This window comes from Grammomys surdaster, unplaced genomic scaffold, assembly GCF_004785775.1.
Source record: "Grammomys surdaster isolate TR1022 unplaced genomic scaffold, NIH_TR_1.0 125504, whole genome shotgun sequence".
Classification (NCBI taxonomy): domain Eukaryota; kingdom Metazoa; phylum Chordata; class Mammalia; order Rodentia; family Muridae; genus Grammomys; species Grammomys surdaster.
The window spans coordinates 1363290-1388279 of NW_021620360.1; the positions used below are offsets into that span (position 1 = coordinate 1363290).

Below are 24990 nucleotides of genomic sequence, written 5' to 3' on the forward strand. Positions count from 1 at the left end.
CTCTCTCTCTCTCTCTCTCTCTCTCTCTCTCTCTCTCTCTCTCTCTCTCTCTCTCCCCCGCCCCCAGCTTGGAAGAGACTCTATGGAAGGAGCTCTGGGCAAGTGATGGGGATTTCCTCTTTCCTCTTTGGACTTTGCAGGAACAACAGAAGCATCTGGCAGGACACAGGTAAAACAGAAATCTAGGAAAGAGAGCTAAAAATCACTCTTGGGTTTGGAGAAACTCAAGAGAAATGCAGACTAGCTCAGAAGAATGGCACAGATAGAAAGAGATTTCTAAAGAGCTGGCAGTTTAGTTGTAGAATCAGGCTTGTAATAGACATCTATATGGTTAAGAAAATAAAGTTTCCTCGCTGAGCTGGAAGTTGTTAACTCTGCTTATGCCTCCGGTGTCGTTAGTACTATAAATATTAGTTAATGTAAATGGTTACAGGACTTTGGTCTCCTGCAATACAAAGCCATCCAATTGCAGAGCAACAACAGGCTTATGAACAGGACTTTAAGGCAGACTATGATAAATACCGCATCCTACATGCCCAAGTCAGGGCTGCAAGCCACAGGTTCCGTGAGCTAAGAAAGAAGATGAAGAGACTTCAGGGAGTTAACTCCAGAGCACAGGCTGTTAAAAGATAAGATAGTCCAGGAGTATAAAGGGTTCAGGGGGCAGTACCCAAGTTACAGGAGAGAGAAAGATTGATGTTCTCGAAGTGGAAACTTCTGGTTCCTTCAAAAAGTCAGTTACGTCAAATGATGTTTTCTGCAGTAGACACAGGTGAAAAAATGTTTTGCGGAAGTAGACATGTGAAAGGACACATGATGTTTAGAAGAAACATAAATAAAACCCAGCAGACAGTAGACGAGGCTGCATGGTATTGGTAAACCTTACCATTGATTATTGGTCATCATATCTCGTGACTCCATAGAGAGAAATACACCAAACAAGCAAACAAAAAACAACTTGTGGTGATGCTCTGGCAGCTTCTTTCTGCTTCTGCAGACTTGGACTGATTGACAGAGTGAAGTGGAAGTTTCTGGATATGTCATCTGATACAGACTCAAGTAAAGTTTTGCTAAGACAGACCCATGTAAATTTTTGCTGAAGCAAGACTCCTGGAAGGCAAGGCTCGAGTGAGGACACGTGATGTTTGAGGGAGTGTAATAGGATGCAGTGGACAGTGATGGCAGGCTTGCATAGCCTGGCTTTGCAATACTACGTCAGTCTCATGTCTTCATCTTTGCTTTGCTTCATGAAAGAGTCATGGCAGAGAACTTCTCCTGGTGTTCCTGCTGTTCCTGGTCACCCTTGCTGACTCATGCTGATTTGGTGGAGGCCTGGCTGTTTCTGCTGGGCTGTGCCACAGCTGATGATTCCTGTTTGCTATCCTGACAGTACTGACCTGGACTGCTGGTATCCTGTCAGTTGGAGACTGAAATTGTCCCAAGGAACTACTTCTAAACAGCAAACAGCTGAGCCTTCTGGCTTCTTCTGGATCAGCTGCCGTTGCTGATTCTTGTGAACTGAACTGCTGATATACTGACAACACAACCTGGATTTGCTCCAAAGAACCATTTCTAAACAGGTCTGCTTCCTCCCTATCCTAATAACCTTTCTTTTCCACTACTTCTGGTGGGTGGTGGGCTAGAAGAGAGGTTAAGCATCTAAGAACCCTTATTAAAAATATGTCTTGAAAAATCTAAGCTAATTATCTCAGCTCAGGGTCTCAGGTATAGGATGTGATCTGTCTGAACATCTCTCATCCCTGTGTCCTTGTGATCACAGACTCTCAAAAGGTGCCTCAGAGTGATGGAGAGAGCAAAGCCCAGAGGTGACACAGCCAAGGAGTAACCCCATCAAAGACCAAAACATACTGAGCCCACCTTGGCAGAGCCCTGTTCACACTCAGCTTCCACAACCTCATCCTGTCCCAATGGATACACACAGCATAGTGACACAGATTCTTGTCTGAAAGGTTCTCCATCTGCCATTTATTTCTTAAAAAAAAAAAAAAAACAACAACAAAACTCTAAGTATTAATCTCAATCCATGAAATTAACTAGCAATCAACTCTCAAGTCAAGATGTTAACAATCAAGTTCACATTCAGATTCTTATTCTCAGTGTGGAAGTGAGGAGCTGCAGCTCAGGGCAGCATGGAGCTGACAGGATGCAGATGTCCCCCAGTGTTTGGCTGGACCAGGAAGGTTGGCTGTGGAAGGGAACACAGGCAGTGGAGAGATAGAATCCTGGTATGCAAGGGAAGACTGTGTGGGGCTTCAAAGGGATGATTTGGTCTCTCCAGTAGAGCACTGGGTTTGAGATAGCCGAAGACCCAACATGTGGACCATTGTCTGGTGAGGGACAGCATGTATCTACCCAAGCCCCCAGATTCCAGAGCCCCACATGCAGCCTACATCCCCATTAGCCTGCACCTTGCAGATGCCTTTGGCTCAGAGTAGCTCCTCATCATCTAGGTAGAGGGTGTGACTAACACAGATTTCCATATTCATGAGTTACCTAAGGTAGGGAGGGGATAGCTAATTAAATCATTCCTTTTCCAAGCCCCTCTTCCCCCTCCCCTATTTAAGCAAGCTCCCCCCTGGCTTTTGCATTGGCAGGGGGTACACTTCCAGATCCAACTACCACACCATGAACAATAAACTTCTTAAATCCATGGACTCCACGTGTCTTCTGGGACCTGCTGATGCCAAAGCTTCCAGCCTTTGAAACTTCAGACTTTCTCCTATATGTGGGACCTGCCAGTGTGGAAAGCCTCCGGAACTCTGCCGTCCCCCAACCTTGAGGGTCACTGCCATGTGGTTCCGGAGCCACCACTGCACGTGATTTTTCTCACAAGACTGGGCTTCACAATTATTCACATTGAGTCAATAGGCTCACAGGGAACATCAGACACTGTTGTCTAAAGAAAACTGAGGGCTCTGGATGTCACAGGAGAGACCTGAACACACTGGCTGTCACTCAGTTGACTCTAGGCTGCTGTCTTCACGCTAGAGAATGAGATAATGAACAATCACTGTAAAGACAACATTCCAACAACCCACCACTCACAGGGGATTCTGGGAGTCCCTGAAACCCAATCATGTCCACATTGCCCCTCCCCAGTCCAGCCCCAGAGTGTCACCTTTACAATATGAGAGAGACATATCAGAGCTCTGGGAGCTGTCCCTGCCTAGAGTAAAACAAGACAAATGTATGTGTATGTGTATGTGTATGTGTATGTGTATGTATTCATATCAAGGTACAACTCAGGCCCAAAGAAGATTTCTCTGGAGGAGCTATTATGGATTCCCAGAGCTCCCAACATCTCCAGCTTCACTCCAATGGCCTCAGAGCAATCCCACCCCCCCCCCCCACTAACCTGGAGCTGGAGCATAGTCTCCTCCTCTTCTACCTGTGAGAAGAATAGCTGTGAGAGTTCAAGGAAGACCTTCACACTAGAAGTTTCCAGAAATGACAGCAGACCCAGTAGGAGACAGTAGCAATGCGAGGTGTGGATGAGTTTCCCATTAATGAGCAGAGCACACTTCTAAAGGAGGCTGAGAGAAAACTCAGACCCTGCCCTTTCCTACCTGTGTTTCTCCTCCTCTTCATCACAAAAGCCACCACAGCTCCAATGATAGCCACAGCTCCAACAATAACCAGAACAGCAATGATTGCCATTTTAGAGTCAGAGGATGGAGGAGACTCTGGGAAGGACAGGTACAGGAAATGAAGGTGAGGATCATGACTCCAGGTCTCAGCCCTGACCAGCTCAGGTTCTGAAGAAGGCTCCATCTTTTCCTGACCCCAGCTATGCACCCACACGCTCCTTACCCCATCTCAGGGTGAGGGGCTGAGACAGCCCCTCATGTTGCACATGGCATGTGTAATTCTGCTCCTTCCCAAGAGGCACCACCACAGATGCCCACTTCTGGAAGGTTCCATCCCCTGAAGGCCTGGTCTGCACAAGCTCCATGTCCTGGGTCAGCTCCTCCCCATTCAACTGCCAGGTCAGGGTGATGTCAGCAGGGTAGAAGCCCATAGCCCAGCACCTCAGGGTGACATCACCTTCAGATCTGGGGTGATGGGTCACATGTGCCTTTGGAGGATCTGTGTAGAAGATTTAAAAAATCATACAATTAACAAGACAAACTGAAATCTACGCAAGACTCAGTTAAATCAATGACAACACTGAACTATGTGTCTGTTTGACACTTCAACTTTCATTTCACTAGTGACCTGAAGGCAGAGCTGGTCCCCTCAGCACAGAACTGCCAATTTTCCTGGGGGACTCAGAAGATAACAGAGAATCCATACAAGCCATGTGATATTCTATAGCATGAAATACATAGTCAAAGAATGGAAGATGGAATGGAAAATATATACTTTATATATGTGTTTGAGTTCATGTCAAAATCAGAAATTAGGGCCATATGCTCCTGGAAGGCTGACACCACTGAGACTCAACCACTGTGGTCATCTGGCTGACCAGGATTAACCATGAGTCCAAGTGAATAGCCATCAGAAAGTGTGTAGCAGAAATGTGGTGAACCTCTGACACTCAGCCAGAGAAAATGACTGGCAGACCCAGTCTCTGGGAAGACAAGATATCAGTGTGTTACACAGGATCCCTGGAGTGTGCTGTGGACCCCAGTGCAGCACTCAGTGGCTCACAGGTTGTGTGAAACTTCCCTCTCACTCCAGCCCTGGATTTCAGAAGACAGTGTCTCTCAGAAAGTCCAGTTCCTGATTCACCAGGGAAAGCACTGTAACTTGTGGGGGTAGAGGAAGAGCAGGAGGGTTCTGGATGTTTAGTTCGACCCCGTCTCTCAGAAAGTCCCATTTCTTTTCACTAGGGGGAGCACTGTAACTTGTGGGGGCAGAGGAAGAGCAGGAGGGATCTGGATGTTTAGTTCTGACAGTAAACAGTCTAAGCTCACAAGAATCTCTCCTTTGATGAGAACCCTGATTAACTTGTGTAATCACCCAATCTGTGGAAACTGATACAAATGAAATACAAGGGCCTGGAGAAACAGTGTCACTCCAATGCAGACAAAAACTGACTGGAAGCAAAATAATGCCTTAACAAAAAAGAAAGAAAAAATTAAAAAGAAGGTAAGAAATAAGAAAAAGAAAAGAGAGGGGAAATAAAAGAAAAAGCAATTCCACAGTTTATATTCCTCCAGGGTACTCCATAAAGGCTCATGTGACCATTCACCACTGTAAGAATAGATAGAATTGGGTTGTCAAAGAGATGCAAACCCCACAGACAGGGAGGGATCTGTGAGAATGTATTCTTTGGAACATTCTAGAAACTAGGCAACCAGCCTAGTGTAGGGAAATCCATCAGGTAAAGGAAATTTTCTGGTCCTGAGGTGTAAGGGCTGACACACTCAGCAACACAGGAGTCAGTGTCCACAGACCGTGGGTGTGGGCAGAGTTGGGCCAGGGAGAGGCCATGGCTGACAGCAGGGAGCCCCTGCTGTTAAGTCAGGAAATCCTCTCCTTCCTTCCTGAGACAGACTGGGAACTGTCCAGGGAGAAGGCTGAGCCCTGGGAGAGTCAGTGCAGTCACTGTGATGAGGATCAGGAGACCCAGGGACACTCTCTCCCCTCTGAGACAGGGGCATCACCCCAGCTGAGGGTTTCTTCTTCCCCAGGACTGAGCCCCAGCCCGAGGGCAGAGGGAGGAGCTGCCCGCGGCCCCTGCACCTGTGCGCAGCAGTGTCTCCTTCCCGCGCTCCAGGAGTGTGCGGAGCGACTCTGGGCACTCGCCCTCCAGGTAGGCCCTCTGTCTCTCTGCATCACCATTCTGCTCGCACTTGCGTCGGGTGATCTGCGCCGCCACGTCCGCGGCTGTCCACGTTTTCAGGTCTTCGTTCAGGGCCATGTAATCTCGGCCGTCGTAGGCATACTGCTCATACCCGCGGAGGAGACTCCCGTCCGACCCCACGTCACAGCCTTGCATCCACTGGAGCGTGTGAGAGCCTATGGGACCCGTGGTCAGCCCCGCCCACCCGCTCCGGCCCGGCCCACCCACAGACTCCTTCAAACTGAAAGGGAAACCGGTCCCGGGTCGCTTCTGCTTCAAACCTTGGACTTGGGACCCGGGACGTCTCCGGCCCCTGTGTTGGGATTTGGAAGGGTCGTGACCTCCGACCTGGGGTCACTCACCGCCCTCACTCTGGTTGTAGTAGCTGCGCAGGGTCCTCAGGCTCACTCGGAACCACTGCTCTGTGTTCTTGGCGATCTGTGTCTGCTGGTCCCAATACTCCGGCCCCTCTTGGTCCACCCACGGCGCCTGTGGCTCATATCTGGGATTCTCCGCATCGCTGTCGAAGCGTACGAACTGCGTGTCGTCCACATAGCCAACTTCCATGTATCGGGGCTCCCCGAGGTCGGGCCGGGACACGGCGGTGAAGAAATACCGCAGCGAGTGTGACCCTGGGGACAGCATGCGGTGAGACCCCGACCTCCTCCTGGGACCCCGGGCGGGTGCGTGGGCCAAGAGGGGAGCAGGATGCGAGTGGAGAATGGGCGGGGGTCCGGTGGCCAACGCGAGGATGCGGCTTCCCCGGTGCCGCCCCCACCCCTCCCCGCAAAGCCCGCTTCCTTCCCAACCCCGCACTCACTCGCGTGGGTCTGGATCGGGGCCAGGGTGGCCGCCAGCAGCAGGAGCAACATGCGTGGCACCATCGCCCCCCATCTGGGACCCAGGGTGTCTGAGTCCCACTCGCTGCGTGGACTTTATAATCAATGCCAGCTGTTACGCTGATTGGTTCCCCGAGTTCACGCCACCCAATGGGGTGACACCTGTCAGTGCGTCATCAGTGTCCAGGCAGAAGGACCTGACTCAGGTTAGGAGCAGAAGTGAAACTGGGGAGATGGGGAATCCACAGCCCTGGGCTTCCCCACCCCTGACCTCACCTCCTGGAGACTAAGACTTTGCCCGAACCCTGTGCTGTGGACAGAGCGCTGTTTGTCATGGTGTCTCCAAGTTTTGACCCAGAAGCTGTCTGGACACCAGGAGAGACCTGCAGGCCAGACTCTGTGTCCTCTCCTCCACCCTTCCTCTTCCTTCTCTTCAGAAGTCAGACTCTGGAGTCTTCTAGAAGAAAAGCCACTTCCGGGAATACAATGGCAACACAAGCAGTTGGGGATGCAGTGGAGAGATGCTTCTTCTTAAAGCAGAGGCTCTGGCCTTCAAGCCCCACACAAACCCCACAGAGACTAGGCTCTGTCAACCTGCAGTGTGCAGTTCACTCTCCCAAGTCTGAGTGCAGGACTCTCATCTGTAAAGAGGAGACTTTGCCTCTTCCCTTAGGATCTATCTTCTCAGCCTTGTGCTTAGACATGGATTCCTCCTGTTACTTCCTGGTTGAAGAGTCTGTGTCTCCAGGTCGGTACTTTTTTTTTTTAAACAAGGATCTTCATTCTGTGTCTTGAGTTTGACCATGTGAACCTGGGTCATTGTCTGAAAACAGTAGACTCCCATTGTCCACTGAAGAGAGACCCCTTGGAGACCACAGACGGCAGAGCACTGATCCCTGTCTACACTGCACTTGCCCTGTGTCTGCACTTCCATGGTACAGTTGATCTAGTGACTCAATCACAGTAGGAGAGAAACTACCACTGACTAAAACACAGAATAATGATGATAGTGTGGTAGAAGTTATGTAATCTCTGACCTTCTCACTCCCTCCCTGACCTTCACTCACACTTATGAGCTGATGAGGTGAGGGACATGAATGTCACAGCTGTTTGTGACACTGGATCTGATAACCAAGTTGACCTAAATATTCCTCAGGCCTGTTCAGTGTGAACACTGGAAGAAAGACGATTCTCATGGCAGAGAGTACACACTGGTGATGTGAGGTTTCATCCCTGATCAGTAGTGTGGGGAAAGATTAAATTTTTACATTTTTTGATCTTGTGGATCTCTTCACACCTCAGCCACAGAACTGAATAGGAAAGAAGAGCAGAGATGGGTGGGGACTCTTGATGAGAGTCACACATCACACAGAGCAACAAATGTGTGTGACCACAGGTGTGAGCTCCAGTCACCTCCCCATGCAGGTCTCCACAGCAGCCCAGCAGCCTCACCAGGATTCAGCTGTACCTATTTCCATGAACCGCTCTTATAAGGTGCTGTGAGTATTTTCCATGGGAACTTGATGCTCTTAGATTTCATCCTGACCAACCTAAGGATGCTGTTGGGGATAGGCAGCTTCACAGAAAGGATCTGTCTTTGTTTCTTTCCTTCTTATTTTATTCTGTTTTTTTTTTTTTTTTTTTTTTGAGAAAAAGTCTCTCTACACAGCTCTGGTTGTCCTAGAAGTTACAATGTAGACCAAGCTGGCCTTGAACTCACAGAGATACATCTGCCTTTGCATCCCAAGTGGTAAGAATTTTAGTGTTGGCTTTATTGCTGTGAAAAACACCATGACCTAGACAACCGCTCTAAATGCAAACATTTAATAGTGGATGGCTTACAGTTTCAGGAATATAGTCAGTTATATCAGGAAGCATGCCAGTGTGCAGGTAGACATGGTGCTGGAGGAGCAGAGACTTCTACATCTTGATCCAAAGGCAGCCAGGAAGAGGCTCTCATTCTACACTGGGCACAGCATGAGCATAGAGACCACAGAGAACACCCCCACAGTCACACACTTTCTCCAACAAGGCCATGCCTATTCCCACAAGGCCACACCTCCTAATAGTGCCACTCTTTATGGGCCAAGCTTTCAAGCACATGAGTCTATGGGAACCACCTATTCAGTCCACCACACTGGGATTGAAGGTATGTGTAACCACACTAGCTTTAGTTACTTTTCTATTGCTGTGATAAGACACTGTGACCAAGGCAATTTATAAAAGGAAATATCTAATCTCTTCTTTAGTCTCAGAGGTTTTGAGTCCAAGATGGCAGAAGAGAGGTGTGGTGGAGGAACAGCTGAGAGCTCAGGACTTGATATGAAAGCACCAGGCTGAGACACTGGGAATAGTGAAGTCTGTTAAAACCTCAGCACCAATCCAGTGGCACACATCCTCCAACAAGGCCACACATCCCAATCCTTTCTGAACAGTTCCATCAGCTGGATTTGAAATATTAATTCCTGTGAGCCTGTGTGGCTGTTCTCATTCAAACCAGCACAGCGTTCACTATGAAATGTAAGATGCCAGCAGGGTTCTGCAGATGTGTCCAGTGCAGTCCGACAGAAATAACCTTAAACAGGGGACTCTGCTGAGTTAGCATCTGTCCCTATGCCTCTGTCTCCTTCTGTTTAGCTCCTCTCTGTCTCTGTCCCTCAGGCCTCACCCCATCAGTGCCCAGCACCCCTCCCTCCTGAGCTCTGCACTGACCCTGTCTTTTCTTGTGCATCTAGTTTCTCTCACAGTTCTCAGGCAGCATGCTGTGAATCAGCTGTGTGGTTTCCTTATGTAAACATTCCAATAGTGGCTGGAGAGATGGCTCAGCATCTAAGAGCACTTCTTGCTGTTGCAGAGGATCCAGGGTGAGTTCCATCAGCACATGGTGGCTGTCAACCACTGTAAATTCAGTTCCAGGGGCTCTAATGATTGTGTACCTATACTCATATATGAAAAACAAATCCATCTAATAACAATCAAATTTTAAAAATATGATTTGAAAAATATGCTGTCTCTTTCTCCTACACAATTAGAGTGTGAGGCCCAGCCCTGAGAGGACAGGGCTTTTTAGACAACAGTACACCACCAGGCAATCAAGCCAGCTCTAGATTAGGACAGGAACAGATGACTAAAATAGACTTTGCGGAAAGATAACTTATAAAAATCATAAAATTAAAAATGCAAAAGATATTTCATTTTTTGGACCTACTGTGCACAGTGGATACAGGCTCTTTCCAGGAAGAAGACACAGTGTATACTTGAACCAATGTTTGTTTTTGATTACCCACAAATAAAATAAATTCCACTCATTTCTGAGTTCGAGGCCAGCCTGGTCTACAGAGTGAGCTCCAGGACACTCAGCACTACATAGAGAAACCCTGTCTCGAAAAACCAAAAAAAAAAAAAAAAAAAAAAATTCCGCTCAGTCGTTTGGATGCTAATTTATCACAGACTATGACATCCCAATATTCAGAGTGTTCCTGCAGAGAAAGGTGTCCCCTTTCCCCATCTTCTCTCCTCTGCAGACCCTCCAAGGTCTCTACTGTTGAAGATGATAGAGAAGCATCACATTCTTGGGCAACAGCGCCACCTGGTGGAAGAGACGAAGAGGACAGAGCCTGAGCCCACAGAGCTGAGGGTAAAGGGGATCCAGGCTGGCTGAGCTGCCCCAGGGCCTCTTCCTGTCTGCACTTCTCCAGGGGTCTCAGGTCTCATGTTGCCTTGCTCTCATCAAACTTACATCCAGAAGAACTTTCCATGCTTTTCCACCTGTGGGAAGAAAACTCCCTGTCAGATGGGTGGCAGGAGGCAGAGCCATGAGTGCTGAAAGGAGCCACAAAGCCCCATACAGAGTAGTTCCAGAACTCTGACTGGGACTGTGATGTTGATTCTTGGATGTCAGTTACACGTGGGATGAACTAAACCCCAAAATGGAGGGCAACATCTGTGAGGAGTTTTTGCTTAATTTGAAGTGGGAAGATCAATTTCTGATCCTTTTCTTTGCGGTAGGAAGAAGACAAATCTGTAATCCAGAATATTTGACTGAACCCTTTCCCCCATTTGTAATCTGGGCCACACCTTCTGCTGAAAGCCTACATGAAGACATGGAAGAAGGAAAGGCTTGCTCTTTGTCTGATTGCTCTTGCTGCATCTGTGAGACATTCCTGCTGGCCCGCCCTTGCTCTGAATAATGACAGCAGTCTTACATTTATTTATGAATGCCTAGGCTTTATGCTAGGCCTGTTCCCAGCTCTCTCATATTCAGTTATCCCATTTATACTATTCTAAGTTCTGCCAGGTGGCTGGTCACCTCTCCTCAGTTTCACACATCCTGCTTCCTCAGAGTCTGGGTGGCAAATCTCTGATGCTTTTCTCTTCCCAGAGTTCCTCTCTCTGACGAGAATCCTGTCTTTAACTCTCCTTTACTACGGGACATAGGCTTTTTATTTTACCACTCAGAAGGTGCGTTAGGTAGACAAGGTAGGACAGAGACTCATCTTCACACAGTGTACAACAGCAATACCTCAACATTGTCCCCTTTAGTCCTATAAAAGGCTCTTTCTCTGACATCAACTATATACAATGAGAATAAGTATAAAAGTGTAATTATAAAAAATAAGAACTTAATTAAGAAATATTAATTATTTATTAAGAATTACATTAATTTTAATTAATTATTTGTTTACTTAATTAAGAATTAATTTTAAAAGTTAAGAATGTTCATAAATTCTTTTTTTTTAAAAATATTTATTTATATGAGTACACTGTAGCTGTCTTCAGACACACCAGAAGAGGGCATGAGATCCCATTACAGGCGGTTGTGAGCCACCATGTGGTTGCTGGGAATTGAACTCAGGACCTCTGGAAGAACAGTCAGTGCTCTTAACCGCTGAGCCATCTCTCCAGCCCTCATAAATTCTTATTATAAGAAATATAAGAATATCATTAAAAATTTCTGGTTCAAAAAAAAGTGTCTGGTTCATTTGTATTTGACGAACTTTGAGAAGTTACTTTATTATTTATTACCTATAACTCCAAAGCCCTATCTATCCTATCAGTCCAAAGATCTTTGCCTAATTCCCTTTCTATTGTAACTTGAAATTCTTTGCATAAAAAAAATCTTCCTAGACCTAAATCACTTTCTTTTTTTTTTAAATGATAACCAGGGTTTTTTTTGTTTTTTATTTTTTCTTCTTTCCTTTTCTTTTTTTTTTATAGATTTACTTATTTTATGTATGTGAGTACACTTTCACTGTCTTCAGACACACCAGAAGAGGACTCATATCTAATTATAGATGGTTGTGAGCCACCATGTTGTTGCTGGGAATTGAACTCAGAATCTCAACTTAAGCTTAATGTGAGATTGTAACTATTTAGTCTTCCACCCCATCAGTGACCTGAGAAGGATAAATATTCCCTGAGTAAACAGGAAGTGCAGAGCAAGCAGCTTCCTTCCAAAGCTACAGAAATAGCAGGGATCTCTAGCAGCCTGGACAGTCACCCAAGAGTCTCCTGCAGTGCTGGAGCATCCATCTTCAAGCTATTGACTCAGTAAATGATGGACTTTTTTGTGAAGCAGAATATTGAAGGACTTACCCAACTTGTCTTGGCAAAGCTCACCAGTCAACTTCCTCTGTGTTCTGCTTGTCCACAGTTAGGACAGCATGCAGTCTGCAGTTGAAGCAAGGGCAGGTTTTTGGCTGGTACATGGCTTTGCCACATTTGAAACAAACTACATATGGAGGTTCTTCAATGCCCATGATCCTCTCTGAAGTAGAATGGGGGTGCTGCCAGGGACAGTTATGTCACACTGTTGTGGAAAGCTTTGTGTTAATAAAACAGTTTTGAATGCCATATCCTATAGATCTCTGAGATTTTTGAAGACTACTTATGTATCTACAGTATATCAAAATAGGCAAGTGTTGGTTGTTTCTAGCTATCTACTCTGTGTTCAACTTTGGAAACATCTACAAGAGGCTAAAGAAAGCTTATTTCTGTAATTAACACAACTAGTACCTAACATGTTCATAAGTTTGATTGACTGACTACCCACTTGAATTTCTTAATTATCTTTAACTATTTGCAATAGTTTCTTTCAAGGACTAGAATGTTACATTACATTTTTAAATGAGTTGCATAGGTACAATACCTTAGACAAGAGTTGAAGCATGTATGTGGTATATTGCAGCAAAATGTAAGCTTAAATTTCTCTCAATATGCAAAAATCCAAACCAATGTAAAATATGTGAGACTAGTAGTTCATGCTCTTTAATCTAAAAGGAGAGTCAACAATCTACCCTTTTATCCTATCATTCCTTTATAGTCCTGACTTGGAAACTTCTAGTTTCTTTGGAAAGTCAGTTATATCAAGTGATGGTTTGCTGGAGCAACAAGTGAAAGAATGTTTTCCTGAAGCACGTGCGCTCACGCACACACACACGCACACACACACACACACACACACACACACACACACACACAAAAGATGTTTTGCTATAGCAGACACATGAAAGGACCTGTGATGAAGGAGTATAAATATGACCCCACAGACAGTCGGAGATGAGCAGTAAGCTTCAGTCTGGTGTGCTCTGCCTTGCTATTCTTCACTAACGACCTGCATGTAATGATTTGCCTTACATGGCTTTTGAGATCCGCTTGTCGTAACGCTGCCATTGAGAGAAACTCTCCAAGTACTGCTTGTGAGGTTCCTGAGGCTTCTTGTTTAGTGAGCCTTGTGATTTCTTCAGGATTGAACTACAATCGCTGTTTAGGGCATGGTGTCTGCCTGCCAAGAGGACTGGATTGCATCTGTTATTTGTATTTCGTGTTTGCTACTGGACTGAACTTCTGGCAAAGGAGATTGAACATGCCCTCAAAGAACTATTATTGAACACGTCTGCTTCCTCCATAACCTAAGAACTTTTCTCTTCCACTATCTCTTCTGAGTGGTGGGCAAAAGGAGAGGCTGAACATTTATTTGAGTAGGTTGAGAAAAATTCATGCATACAAACCACATTTTTTCTTTTCATCCCTTTTCCCACTCCAACCCTAATGTTAGATTGTAGAGAAAGAAAGACAGAAGAAAGAAAAAGAGATAAAGAAATTCCTGAATCTAATCTCCTTTCCTCCCTGACCAGGACCTTTAAGATCTTGTGTCTACCCCTACTTTCCCAACGACAAACATTCTACACACACTCCACAACCAAATGGCTACCATCCCACTCTTGGGAATGAGGGCTTAGTGTTCTTAAAATTGTTTCCTGCTTTCTGGGAATGCTGATATATTTCAGAGGCCCTAAGTTAATTAGGATAATGGTCAAGTCCTAAGAAATCTAGCTGTAACATTGGCTGGCCGGTGTCTTTATGATAGGAAAGTGCAGGGCTTAACTGAAGTCCTGTATGGAGCAATCTATGAGGCTGGAAGACTTTAGCTGTTTTGAAGTTGTTCTGGATGCATTCTTTTGAGGAGACAGCTATTGAGGCTATATGAGGTTGCATTGTCCAGGCTATTTGTCTTCTTTGATGTCTGGTCTTTTCTCTGTAAACTCACAAACTTTTATAGGTAATATACATTTCTGCATTAACACATGTATGGCTAATCTCTATAAGTCTGTTTGTGCTATATACCCAAGCTACAATATAAATATCCACCCATTCCATAGGAAAGGGTAACTGGAGAAGCCATGTGGACTTTGTAGCCAACAAGATTTATTGTCTATGAGTAGCTGAAGTTCTGGATGGAGACATTCATGTCTCAGCCTTTTTCTGAGTTGTTTCCCCATAGAGGGAAGAGAATTCATGTTTTGTTTTGTTGTTCTACTTGTTTTCTTCTTTCATTTTTGCAGCCAAGATTTTCAGGATCTTTATTAATTTGGAAAAAATACACAGCTTTTCTTCTCTTGTTGAAACAGAGGCAAAACATCTCTCTGAACTCAACACATTTCCTTCCTTCCATTCTGAGGTTCTCACATACATATGCTGATCTAATCCAGCAGTCCTTTCTCAAGTCCAGTGTTTTTCAGCGGCTGTGTTACCTGTCTCTAGGCCTATAACCAGACTTCAGACAAAGTAGTTTCCAGGAGGGGAGGTAGAGTGTGTAGTCCATGAGGAGGAGCCCTGTACTTCTGTGCACACATGTAAGGAGCTTGTCGAGTTTGCTAATTCATTCAGCAGAAGACTAGGGAATATGTGTGGGAATGGATTTTGAGGGTGTGGGGTCATGGTGGAAGGAACATAAAACTGGGTCAGGCTGAGTTTTTGGATATGGGAACTCTGTGTGGAGATTGTAGCTTTAGTGTAGAAGCTTTCACATTTTAAAATCATGTTGGAACTGTGTTTCAATCTTTGGCTGACGTACTTTTCCAAAGATGGTCCACTGAAAAGGAGTTGAAGATGCCTAATATCTGTTTGATTAGTGTTGCTAGGGGAATTTTAAGGCTCAGGGAGATCACATAGTAGAGTGGTTATGCTGTGTAAAACTTAATTCTTTGTCATGGGAAGGCTCAGGAGACACGCCCTTCATTGATATTGTCAGACACATAACATCTACATGGGCACCAGCACATTTGAAGAGCTTTGTTGTTGTCCTTTTCCTTGTGCCAGACATTGGGATTGGATATGCTGCTGCTGCATTGGATGAATTACATGCAGTGAGTTTAATTGTTAACAGGGGTCAGGTAGCAGCATCCAATCACTAAAGGCAGGATGATTGTAACTATCATGATGGGAAGTACAGAGAACGTAATGTCTGCAATGGACTACCCTACACGGTGATGGTCATCACAGGCAATGTGAATTTTAAAGTGCCTTGACTCCCCTGGAACTTTGGTTGTAGCTAATCAATCATGGTGTTTCTATGCATGGAATACATAAGAAAATGTCTTAGTCAGTGTTGTATTGCTGTGAAGAGACCTCATGAACACAGCAAACGTCATTAATGAAAGCATTTAATTGCAGCTTGCTTTCAGTTCCAGAGGTCAGTCCATTCTCATCACAGTGAGATGCACACAGGCAGCCATGGGGCTGGGGAAAGGGCTGAGAATTCTACACATGGATCCACAGGCTGCAGGAAAGGAGAAAGAAAGAGAGAGAGAGAGAGAGAGAGAGAGAGAGAGAGAGAGAGAGAGAGCACTAGGCCTGGCTTGGCATTTTGAAAACCAAAGCCTTTACTCTGACTCTTGTACTCAAACAATGCAACATTACTCTAATGAGGCTACACATCCCACACCCTTGTCAAGCAGTGCTATTCCTTGATGATCAAGATTTCAATATATGAGCCTTTGGTAGCATTCACATTCAAACCACAACATTCATCTTCCAGGTTCCCTTAGTCTTGTAGAAATAGCATAAAGCAAAATGCATTCAGCCCAACCTTAAAAGTCCTCATAGTCTAATAGTCTATAACAATCTCAGCACATTATAAACTTCAAAGTTCTAAATCTCTTCTGAGACCCATGCAACCCCTAAGCTGTAAACCCCTGTAAAATCAAAATAAAAAAGCAGAGAGATCACATTCTTCCCCCCACACCATGGCACAGGATGTACACCATCTTTCCAAAATGTAGGAAAGGGGCATAGTGGGGAAATACTGAACCATAGCAAGACCAGAAACCAGCTGGGCAAACTCCAAACTCTGCATCTCCATGTCTGATGTCAAAGCACTCTTCAGATCTCCAACTCCTGTCAGCTTGTTGACTGCAACACTTTTCTCTCTCTTGGGCTGATTCTGCTTCCTCTTAGCACCTATCTTTCTGAGGTGTCCTGTGACTGTGGCATCCCCAACATTTGAGGTCTCCAGTGAAGTCCAGGCTTCACTTTCATAGGTTCACACAGAGGTCTTTCTGGGCCTCCATCCAGGGAGACTCTTGCCTTGTCTCTGACCTCAGTGGTAATTCTTAGCTGCAGGATAGATTTCATAATCTCTCTCTTGTATTTCTGACTCTGAAGACACTAGAACCCCATGGCTGAAGCTGACAAGTTCTACTACTTGCTGGAGCTGCAGCTTTGCTCCTCGTTCCAATATGTTTTCAACAGCCTGCTATTTTTGATAGTTTCCTTCACTGCTCAAAGTTTAATTCTGTTTCAGAAGTTGGAAGCTGTGCTGGTTGTGGTCTTGTTCAGGAGTATACAGTCCCTTTCTGTTGGTCATCAGGGATACTTAACAGAACTGATTTTCCAAAGAATCCTTAAGCTTCCTGTTCAGAAACTGAACATTTGACAATGGGCCACCAAGTTACCTTGTGGCCTGTGCTGCCCATAATGAGTTGGATGTCATCTGACCAGCCAAATCATAAACTAGGACACACAGTAGTAAACTATTATCAAATGTTAGAGATATATAGGAATTGGGCCTGGACAGGTCCTATAGGAACAGGAAGTTACATGAAGACTTTACCCAAATGCCTACAGTGTCTACTCCTGTTACAGTGTCATCTGCTGCCAAGCATGCACCTACAGCCTCATGAGGAACCTTATTACTGGAAGACTCAGGAAGAAGAGACTAGGGCCTGACTTGCAGACGGTTCTGCATGTTGTACAGGAACCAGAAGTGGACAGCTGCAGCATTACAATCCATTTCTTGGGCCGGGCAGTGGTGGCGCACACCTTTAATCCCAGCACTTGGGAGGCAGAGGCAGGAGGATCTCTGAGTTCGAGAGTTCGAGGCTAGCCTGGTCTACAGAGTGAGTTCCAGGACAGCCAGGGCTACACACAGAGAAACCCTGTCTCGAAAAAACAAAACAAAACAAAAAAAACCAATCCATTTCTTGGACGACCCTGAAAAGAATTTTGTCAAGGGAAATCTTGATAGTGGGTGGAATTACAGGCCATACACATGGTAATACATTTTATTTGGAAGGTGAAATGGCCAGGTGTGTGGTTGTTCTCTAATTCATGAGCTATGGCCAATGGATTGGCTGGATGGACATGGAATTAGAAAGATCATGATTGGAATCATCTGGGGATAAAGCATGTGCATAGATCTCTCCAAATGGAGAAAGGGTGTGAAGATACTTGTGTCGCATGTACATGCTCATCAAAAGGTGTTAGCTCAGGAGACAGTCAATAATCAAGATTTCCCTTGACAAAATTCTTTCAGGGTTGTCCAAGAAATGGATTGTAATGCTGTCCGTTCTGGGGACAGTCAGTCTGTTTACCAGCCATCTCTGTCATTATCCAGTGGGCACATGAACAAAACAGCCATGGCACCAGAAATGGGGGTTATGGATGGGCTCAACCATATGGACTTTTACTCACAAAGCTGACCTGGTTATAGCTGGTGCTGAATGACAGATCTGCCAACAGCAGAGACCAACACTGAGCCCCAGATGTGCCACCATTCCTCCAGGTGACCAGCCAGCAATCTGGTGGCAGGTTGACTACATGAACCAGGTCTTTCATAGAAAGGACAACACTTGGTACTTATTGGAGTAGATTCTGAATTGGATTGGCCTTTCCTGCACATGATGCTTTTGCTGAAGCCACCATCAGTGAACTTACAGAATGCCTTGTCCACCATCATGCTATTCCACACAGAGTTCCACATGATATTCCTACCAAGGAACTCACTTCACAGCAAAAGTGTGATAGTGGGCCCATGGTCATGGAGTCCTCTAGTCCACCAACCTGAAACAGACGGCTTTATAGAAAGATGAAGTGACTGTCTGAAGACACAGTTACAGTGCTAATTAGGTGACAGCAGCCTACAGGGCTGAGTCATGAATAGTGGGACTTTCTTGGATCTGCCAGTGGATGAATAAAGACACAGAGACATTATTATTATTAGTTATATAAGCTTTGATTCTTAGCTTGGCTGACTTTCAGCTATTCTGAAATGTGACAAATATTGGCCTATGTTTCCCCACATGACCTGTTCTTTACCTCTCTCTCACAGACCTGGTACATGTCCTTCTCCATGTCATGCTGGCAAATCCTCCTGGCTCTGATTCTTCCTCCAGAGGCCTTCTCTCAGCCTTGAAGTCCCACCCTTACTCTCCTGTATAGATAGATATAGCCATCAGGCTAAGCAAAGGATGGCAGTGTTAGGAGGTGTGATTGATGTAGATCACCTATGGGGGAAATTAGATTGCCTCTCCACAATGGAGGTAAGAAGTATCATGTCTGGAGTGCAGGAGATCCTTTATGGTTTCTCTTAGTACTAACATATCCTGTGATTAAAGTCAATGGAAAACTACAACAGCGTAATCCAGGCAGGATGACAAAGGGCACAGACTCTTTAAGAATGGCAGTAAGGTCACTACTCCAAGAAATGAGCTAAGACCTGCTGAGGTCCTTGCTGAAAGGGAGGAAATGCAGAATGGGTAGTAGAGGAAGGTAGTTATAAATATCAGTCAGGAAAGCAGGAGATCTGTCCCAGAACACTGAAGAAGACAGACATATGAAGCAGAGGAGTAGTAACTGATCACATGGCAGAAAATAGTGTCAAATAAATGGGATTATATGTTATGAGTTAGTCAGGGAATCAGACAAAAGCATTTGACCAAAGCCTTAGCAAATAAGACAAGTCTCAGAGTCCTTATTTCTCTAAATAAAGAGGCCTTGTTGAACATATGTGGTTACCTGCTAAAGCCATTTGACCAGTTGCAGAAATGAGAATTATAAATGATACAAACATTTCTATTGTATTTGGATAAGAATATATTTATACAGATATTATATTTTTCTTTTCTGCTTATTTATCATAGGATGTAGCATCAATGGAGAGAGTTATCAATGGTTATCATACTTAAATTTGAGATACTAAAAGAATCTCCCTCAAAAGACAGTGCCATTTTTTCTTAATTTATAATGCATTTTCGATTGTAGGAGTGATAGTAATCTCCTGTTTCAATATTATTATGACCTGGTTATTGATTTCATTTGGAAGTTAATCATGACACAAGGAGACATGATTGTGTTGATTGTGTGTCAAGCTGTATATAATGAAATTAATAAGTGGTGTTTTTCTCTAACCCAGCTTGCTCCCAAATAATTGACACAGAGAGACTATGGTTTATTCAATGATCTTTAGAGCAGCCAGGGATTCTTCCCTTCAACTCCAAATCCTGTTTTGCGGTTTTCATGGGTTCTTATGATCTTCTGGCTGAAATACAACTTCTGAGTGAGATTACACCTTGGGCTCCTCACCTGATTGTTACTCAACACCACACTCTCTAGTGACATACACACACACACACACACACACACACACACACACACACACACACCATGTCTGATCCTGGCACTTGGCATGCTGAGATGAGGCAGGAGGATCAAGAATTCAAGGTTGGAACTGGAGGGATGACACAGAATTGAGAGCATTAACTGCTCTTGCATAGGTCCTGAGCTGAATTCTTAGAAATCACACGGTATCTCACCACAATCTATAATGAGATTCAGGCTCCTTCCTCTGGTGGGCAAGCATATATAGCAGGCAGAACATTACCTAATAAAATCTTTAAAAAGAAAAAAGGAATTCAAGGTCAACCTTGAAGAAGACATAGCAACCCAAACAGCATAAATGAACGAACACATAGGCTTCATAGACCAGTAGCATCAGAGACCACTCTGTAGGGGGAGTTGTGTCAATTTTTCCCTTCTGTCGCTCAATCCCTAAGACCAGTGTGTACATCTAGTGTGGGGGACCCTAGAGTCCTGTACTAGGATTTGGAGGTGGTCCTACATCTGTGATGACCCCCAATACTATTCAGGGATTTCTTTCTCTACAGAAATCTTATTTACCTCCATTTCTTTTTTGTTCTTTTACAAAATATTTTTATATATGTGGGTGATTTCCTCCACGCATTTCTGTGCGTCACATGCATAGAGTGCTCCAGTCGGCCAGAAGACGGCACCCTATCCCCTCTGAGACTGGAGTTACAAGTGGGTGAGAGCTGGGAACTGAACCCAGGTCCTCTGGAACAGCAGTAAGCATTCTTCACCTCTGAACAATCTCTCCAGCTCCATTATTTTACTCAGAAGTGACACCATCTTTATTTTTATGCCTTGGATCTCTGTAATTCTTTTCTCTGCATCCACAGAGCCTCACTCAGGCCTGAGCTACCTAACTAGCCTACAGAGAAGGCTTGAATAGGAGAATCCCTGGGTTCCTCAGGGTCACAGAGTCCAAGAGAAGGAGCTTCCCAATCTGTCCCCACAGTGCTCAGTCTACCCAAATGTCTGATGTCCTCCAGCACCAATGGAGCATTGGTAAGTAACATAACCCACACATGGAACATTCCAGATGCCCTGTGTAGGCTTATAGTTTCCAAAACCTACTCTAATAAGCTTACTTAAATGTTTTAACCTCTCTTCTAGCACACCACCCACCAGAGGTAGTAGAAAGGAAAGGTTAACAGGGCAAAGGAGGATGTGGACCTGTTTAGAAATAGTTCCTTGGGGTGAGTCCAATCTGTGTTGTCAGGATATCAGCAGTTGAGTTCACACAAGTCAGCAATGGCACTTCAAATCAGAAGAAACTTTGAGGTTCTACCAATTGGCCTGAGTCTGGAGACGCAGGGAGAAGCTGCTGGAACGCCACCAGAAATTCTTTGGTTCATTTTTCTCTACAAAGTTATGACAAATGATCAGCAAAGAAGGCAAGGCTAACCAATGCCACAGCATTGTCACTGAAGACCAGCATCAGCAAAGACTGGCAAAGAATTGCAAGGCAAACCAATGCTACACAGCATCGTCTGTGGTCTGTTGGGTTATATTCACACCCTTTTCAAACATCACATGTTCTCCCAAGAGGACATCTCTCAAGCTCTAGCAAAACATCACATGCCCCTTTTCCAGGCAGCTTCCAGAATATCACCACGTGTGTTCTTCAGCAAAAAAACCCATCCTCTCATAAGGCAGTTTCCAGAAAAACATCACAGGACACAACTGAGTCTCCAAAGAAACCAAAAGCTTCCTCCTCAGGCCTGGTTCTCCTAGATTTAGGTCCTCAGATCAGTGGGCTACATTGCCAAAGTGCTTCTTCTATTCCATCCATGTCTGTTTTTAACATATAGTCTCAAATTCCATCTTTATCCCAAAGCTTCATTTAGTACAGTTCTTTGAAATAACAGAAAGTCCTTGTCTGCTGACTGGTTTTCAAACATTGGGAATGTGACTCAGTGACTAGAGTGCCCACCTTGTACGCCACAGGCCACAGGTTTGATTTCATCAACACCTCCAAAAACAAAGTGGTAGCACCCAGGGCAGGATGGTTACGTTACTCAGGTAGAGGTGCTTGCCACCAAGTCTGACCACCTTAGTTCAGTCCCCCAAAACCTACATGGAAGGAGAGAACTGCCTCCCCAAGGTTGTCTTCTGACTTTCCTATCACCAACACACCACAGCTGGGGAGTGCCTTCATTCGCACACCATACACATAAAGTAATAGTATAAATACATAACACATAAAACAGTTTAAAAACCTCTGTGATGATTCTTGTTTGGGTTGTCCTTTAATCCTTCTGGCAGCTTCTATCACAATGTTTATTTCAGTCACAGGAAAATTTGCCCACTTGAAAGTCATTAGGCAAACTGGACACAACTTATACATACCTGTCCTTATACATACGTGTCCTTATACATATGTGTTTCCATTTCCTTCAACATGAAACAATCGTGATTTCTGTTTTATTTTTATTGCATCGATTTAATAATTATGTGTAGGGATGTGCATGTAATGATGCCCACGTGAAGCTCAGAGGATAACTTACAGGAGTCAGGTCTCTCCATTCACTATGTGGCTTTAGTGGATCATACTCAGGGAGCTAAGCTTGGTGGAAGAACCTTTACACTCTGAGCCATCTCCATGGTCCCTTGAAGACCACTGGGTTTGAACGTTTCCTTTAAAAAGTTCCTTCATTCCTGGACTTGGCACATACAAGAGGTGTCCACCATGACATTAGAAAGGGTGTTTCCTGGACAGATAGGTACCAGCATTGCCTTAGGTGACTCTGGAGAACCAGGACTTCTTGTCCAGGTCCCACCTGTGGCAGTGTCAGCCAGCTGCCACCTGTGAGAGGCCAAATCTTTTAAATTCAGACTCTATTTTAGAGAACTTGAACTCAGGCAAACTAACAGGCAGGTACCTAGCATTAGTTTCCAAGTTACCTCCCAACCAGATGTGAGGCTAGCTCTAGTCTCTAGGTTAATCCCCAACAAGACCTATGTCTCTAAGTTATTCTCCCAACAAACATGCACCCCCAGTTAGAAGCCCATCCTCTAACAACCACCAGTACAGAGGGAAGCAGAAATTAAGTTTATGATATGATTCCTAGCACTAGCCAACCATGTTAAGGCCATAGTAACTTCCCAATTAGATGGTTGCACACTCACCCCCCCACTTGCTGCTTACTATAAAGCCTTCCCCTGATAGATATTCATGGCTCCTCATCACCAAAACTGTCCTGCATGGTGTGGTACACTGGTCTGAGCTAGCTCAAATAAATAGGCCCTACTGTGATTACATCGGATCAGCTCCTGTCTGGTTTTGGAGATCGCTAACATTTCCCTGACATTACAGCTGGAAGATCCCATATTTGCACTGAGAACTTGGGTGTCACTGTCTGTGTTAGTTACTGTGGTGCTTTGAATAAGATGACCCCATATTCTTGGTCATTTGAACACTAATTCTGAGTTGCTGCTGTTTGGGGAATCTCAGGGTGCATGGCCTTGCTGGAGGAAGTACGTCACTGGGGGGCATGGTTGGAGGTGTGAGCTCTCAGCTGTTCCTGCTGCCATGCCTGGTGTTTGCTGTCATGACGATGATGGACTCTTAACTCTTTCGGTCCCTAATCCCCAGATAAACCTTCTATAAGTTTCCTTGAACATGATGTTTTATTACAGCAAAAGAAAAGTAACCAATACAGTTCCATTTTCCATCACTGACAAGACACAGCTTAGGGAGAAAGGGTTTATCTTGGCTTCTTGTAGTCCCTAACGCTAAATCTGTCCAAGTGAGAGCAGGCCCTTCCTTCCTGTTCCAGTAACAGGAACCTCAGTAAAATGTCCCACAGGAGCTGTCCAAAATGGGAGCTCCTGTTAAAATGGCAGCTCCACTATATCTTCTCAGCCTGCAGCTGTCACAGGAGCTGTCCACGGTTGTGACACCTTCTTTCCTGCTTCAGCCTGCAGCCTTGGTGAAACACCACAGGAGCTGTCCACGGTGGAAACACCCCTTAAGTCCCCTCCAGTCCCCAGAAGCCCCACAAAAATGGCAGCTCAGCAAAAGCCAGCTGCATCTGGGAAGGACTTCTCATGCTAACCCATGGGCCCGATGCCAGAGAAAAGGGGGTAAAAAAAAATAGCTATCAATCCCTGAGCAGAAAAAACCCATTACATCAACATGACTCAGTCTGCCAAGGGTGTATGGGAGGAGGTAGACTTCTTTTATAAGCAACCTGACCTTAGACAGAAAAGCCTCTCTGGAAGGAGCTCCGAGTAAGTGATGGGGATTTCCTCTCTGAGCTTGCAAGAGTAACAGAGAAGCATCTGGGAGGATATAGATGAAACAGAAATCTAGGAAAGAGAGCTAAGGAGCCTTCTTGGATTTGGAGGAACTCAACAGAAAGGCATACTAGCTTGATTGAATTACACAGATAGCAAGGGATTTCTAAAAAGCTTGCAGTTTAGCAGTAGAATCAGGCTTGTAAAAAGATATCTCATATATAGATAAGAAAAGAAAGCATTCTCGCTGATCTGGAAGGATTTTGCCTAAGCTTATGCCTCCAGTGTCTTTAGTACTATAAATACAAATTCAAATGGTTCCAGGCCTATGAGCAGTACTTTGGTCTCCTGCAATACAGAGCCATCCACAATGCAGAGCAACAACAGGCCTATGAACAGGACGTTAAGGCAGACTATGCTGAATACCGCATCCGGCATACCCAAGTTAGGGCTGCCAGCCACAGGTTCACTGAGCTGGCAACAGAGATTAAAAGACTCCAGAGAATTACTCCAGAACACAAGCTGCTAAAAGATAAGATAGTCCATGAGTATAAAGTGTTCAGGGGGCGGTACCCAAGCTAGAGAAGCACTGCTGTTCTCAAAGTGGAAACTTCTGGTTCCTTCAGGAAGTCAGTTACGTCAAATGATGTTTTGCTGAAGCAGACATAGGTGAAAGGACACATGATGTTTAGAAGGAATATAAATAAAACCCAACAGACAGTTGTCAAGGCTGCATGGTATTGGTAAACTTTATCATTGTTTTTTAGTCAACATTTCTCATGACTCCATAGAGAGAAATGCATAAAAAAACTTCTGCTCATGTTCTGGCAGATTCTTCCTGCTTCTGAAGACTTGGGCTGATTGGCAGATTGAAGTGGAAGTTTCTGGATATGTCAGCTGATA

General features: G+C 44.8%; 2 protein-coding genes and 1 long non-coding RNA gene across 5 annotated transcripts in view; 1 reads left to right on the top strand and 2 right to left on the bottom strand.

Moving 5' to 3' along the window:
• Positions 1-1997: 1997 nt before the first annotated feature.
• The window catches only part of LOC114638085 (H-2 class I histocompatibility antigen, L-D alpha chain-like), a 52687-nt gene continuing 29694 nt past the window's right edge, over positions 1998-24990 (bottom strand). Inside the window, exon 7 of the mRNA XM_028786444.1 lies at positions 1998-3005. Within this exon, the coding sequence (XP_028642277.1) occupies positions 3001-3005 (5 nt within the window). The 3' untranslated portion in view covers positions 1998-3000. The remainder of the gene's footprint in view (positions 3006-24990) is intronic.
• LOC114638083 (H-2 class I histocompatibility antigen, L-D alpha chain-like) lies at positions 2074-6724 on the bottom strand. 3 transcript variants are annotated; one of them, XM_028786440.1, is made up of 8 exons: positions 6630-6724; positions 6172-6441; positions 5710-5985; positions 3832-4107; positions 3588-3704; positions 3377-3409; positions 3140-3187; positions 2074-3005 (listed from the first exon to the last, which is right to left on the bottom strand). In XM_028786440.1, exons 1-8 carry the CDS (start codon positions 6691-6693, stop codon positions 3001-3003), a joined length of 1089 nt encoding a protein of 362 aa, XP_028642273.1. In that variant the 5' UTR covers positions 6694-6724; the 3' UTR covers positions 2074-3000. The 3 variants fall into 3 exon arrangements, with proteins under 3 accessions (XP_028642273.1, XP_028642274.1, XP_028642272.1); XM_028786441.1 differs by lacking the exon at positions 3140-3187; XM_028786439.1 differs by having other exon boundaries at positions 2074-3187.
• On the top strand, positions 8321-11215 carry LOC114638088. The gene is made up of 3 exons (XR_003713822.1): positions 8321-9512; positions 10173-10285; positions 10657-11215. It is a non-coding gene; the product is annotated as an uncharacterized LOC114638088 (long non-coding RNA).